Here is a 3,351-nt window from a genome sequence, read left to right on the forward strand (position 1 = left end):
CCTTTGATTTTTCACACATGTCGGAGACATGGGCTTGTCCACAACGGACACACCTAGGTGAACGATTGCAGTAAGTACGCGTGTGCTCGTAGTTTTGGCATCTGTGACATTGAGGTAGGTCCCGTCTGGAGTGGGGTTCTTCAATCTTAACTATTGAGTGGTATAGCGTCTTAAGCTTGAATATTTCTGGGTTGTTTGGCGCTGGGTTAAGGTCGATGAAAAAGAGTGGGAGTGGACTGCTGTTTTGGTTTTTATTCATTATATTGGTAACGTTTCTGACCGAAAATCCAAGATCTTTGAGATTATGAGTAATAAGTTCCGTGGGCGTTGTGTGGTGTAGATTATTTAACACGACTCGATAAGATTTGTCTTCCTTCGCTTGGTATGTGAAATATTCCACAGACTTATCGTTGTTATGATTTTACACAACAAATAAAAGAACGTACGCAAAATAATTAAATAAAAATTATATTTTTATTATTTACTACGGCTAATGACAATGTATCGGTTCAGACGTAATATTAAGACTAAAAACTGCCTGGCCTCCCGTATAGTGTATTGGACGACGACGCTCCGTGTCACAATCAAAATCCTATGTCAGCGGATTCCACGGTCTCGCCGTCGTATAACACACTATTCCTGATGGTCTTAAAAAATATCATGTAGAAATAATATTATATATTATAATATGATTCAGGGGTTCATAACACCCCCCAAACTAAATGAAACACGGGGGTCCTATGACCACCGAGTTTCACCCAATCCTAAGTGTCTGCGAGGATTCGAAATTTTCTGAGGAGGTCAGTGCCATTACAGTAAGAAAGAGAAAAAAAAATAAATAAAAATTACAATTTGTACTGATTAAATAAACTACTGAATACAATTAATTTTATACTTGAATATCAACCTGACTAATACTTGATTTACTATCTGGTATCTCAGGGTTGTATGTTTTAATACGGTTAATTCTTAATTTATAAATTATTATACTAATTGTCATAGCGAAAAATATGGCAAATACATAAATAGTTATTACATAAAATTCAATTCTTAATATTAATAAAGGTTCTGAGGAAACGTGTGGAAGCTTACTAATGTCAGATGCTATATTTACTAAATGGTTAAGATCTTTACTAAGGATGTTGTCCGTAATGTTCTGGGGTAAAACGTTCTTAACGGATTCCTCCAAAAGTTTCATTAAGTTATTTTTTTTATAATCTGGTATAATATCATGTAGGGTATTCTTAATTGGTCGATTAGTTGTGAAAAGTATAGAATTTCCTATATGGATTTTACATAAAGGAGATAAAGTCAGCCTTCCTACACCTGAAATCTCAATTTTAGAAGTTTGTGAAGAATTCTGGCAAGTTATGGTTCCTATCTCGGGTTGACTATAATATATCCAAGAGTTAGTTTGGGATAATTTATGCCAGATTGATGAATGTAAAGATAAAAACTTGACCTTGCAATTATTTGAGCTTGATTGGTGATTTGTGAATAATGAGATAACACATAACTCGGATGCTGCACTGTAGTGAATTTGTTGAATGTCCTTACAGATTTTGTAGGGTGTTGCTTGTACACATTTTTCCCATTGTTCTAATCTTAACGTTAGGAAATGTTCATTGTCTCGGCTAAATCCTATATAGTCTAATTCTGGATCAATTAATATTATTGTATTCCCATTGTATTGTATCGGTAAGGGTATCGGGTGATACATAGTATACTCATCGCTGGAAATTAAAGGGATTTCCATAACGTATATTAAATAATTATTTTTGTGAATAATAGTGATTTCGGATATTCTGTAAAACTCGATTAGAGTTTCCGTGTTAACTTCCAATGGAAGAGCATTTCCGATAGGTATGTCCATTTTTATTTCTAACAATTCTCTGTATAGTTTTTGTGGTGTGAACATACTAGTGTGTAATTTTCCGTCTATTGCTGTATTTAATATGGCTACGAGATTCTGGGTTTCGTATGCATACTTGTTCAGTAATACTTCAAATAATAAAACTTGTTCTAATATTCTGGTTTTAAATTCTAGTCTATTAATGTTTTTAATACTATTATTTGTTTGTTGTTGTAGGAATTGAAGGTTTTCCTCCAGCTTTTGTTGTTGCTTTTGAATTTGCTGTGTAGCGTGGTTTGTTTCTGTTTGTGATATTCTTATCTTCTCTGGTGTTAAGTTTAAGCTGTTAACTTTGGTTCTATTTAACTCCATTATTCTGCTTATTATGAATTCAATATCGATTTTTGAGCATATGCCATATAGAACGTTGGCCACACGCCTAAAGGCAGATCCCAATCCTCGGCGAATCCTAGTCTCCTCTGTATGTGTATAACCAATGGCTAACATCAAACTACGATGATTTGCGTCAATTTCATTTAAGTAAGGTAATGTTGCTCGAGAAAACTGTTGCATGAATAGTTCACAAGTGTTAGAGATTTCCACACTTCCAAAACGTTCTGTCATTTTCTTACAAATCTCTGTAGTCGCTTCATAGTATTTCATTATCATAGCGTATTTCGAAATTAATGTATCAAGGTCGAGATAAGTCACCAACTTCCAACTGAGATGTGATAATCTAATATCTCCATATGACTCATAGTACAGTCCTTGATTGTTTTCGAAGGATGTTACATTAAACATTGATGTGAATGGTCTGTTGAAATCACTCATTTCGAGATTCTTGATTGAAGATTGTATAGGTTGTAGAGTAATCATGCTGATTCTGAAACATAGTTTAATTCCTTTCATGAAACTTTTTAAATAGATTTCTATGCAGAGTGACTGGTTTATTCTTTTTTAGTATTGTTAGATTTGGAGAGTCTGGGAGAGATTCTATAACAATATAGGGTCCTAGCCATTTTGGTGCTAGTTTTCCTTTGCTTTGCTTTTCTTGCATCATTACTTTGTCACCAGGGTTTAGGTTTAGAGATTTTAGCTTTTGGTCATAACGATTCTTTGATTCAATCTTGTTAGTTTGTAGTTGTGCCTTAGCTAGTTGATGAGCTTCTTGCATATTTTTCTTTAATTCATGACAATAATCATTATAATTATATTGAGGTTCCGGAGTCCGAGTAAATGAGTTTGGAACTGTGAGCTTGTTTCCATAGACTAGTTCGTATGGTTGGAAGTTTGTAGCTGAATGGACTGTTGAATTGTGGCAGAACATGGCAAATGTGAAATGGAACATGTGCGTCCTAATTCTGAGGATTTTTATTTGCAAAACTACGCAAGTACTCGCCTAAGGTTCTGTGACTCCTTTCCAAGGAACCATTGCTCTGTGGGTGATAAGGACTTGTGGAAGTCTGTTTGATCTTCAGCTGAGTACATACTTCTTTAAA

The 3,351-nt window shown here is 34.5% G+C and overlaps 1 protein-coding gene across 1 annotated transcript; it reads right to left on the minus strand.

Moving 5' to 3' along the window:
• Window positions 1-452: 452 nt before the first annotated feature.
• LOC132927889 (uncharacterized) lies at window positions 453-3,121 on the minus strand. Its single transcript, XM_060992464.1, has one exon. The coding sequence runs from the start codon at window positions 2,759-2,761 to the stop codon at window positions 890-892; it is 1,872 nt and encodes a 623-aa protein (XP_060848447.1). The 5' UTR covers window positions 2,762-3,121; the 3' UTR covers window positions 453-889.
• Between the last annotated feature and the right edge of the window lie 230 nt (window positions 3,122-3,351).

This window comes from Rhopalosiphum padi, chromosome 3, assembly GCF_020882245.1.
Source record: "Rhopalosiphum padi isolate XX-2018 chromosome 3, ASM2088224v1, whole genome shotgun sequence".
Classification (NCBI taxonomy): domain Eukaryota; kingdom Metazoa; phylum Arthropoda; class Insecta; order Hemiptera; family Aphididae; genus Rhopalosiphum; species Rhopalosiphum padi.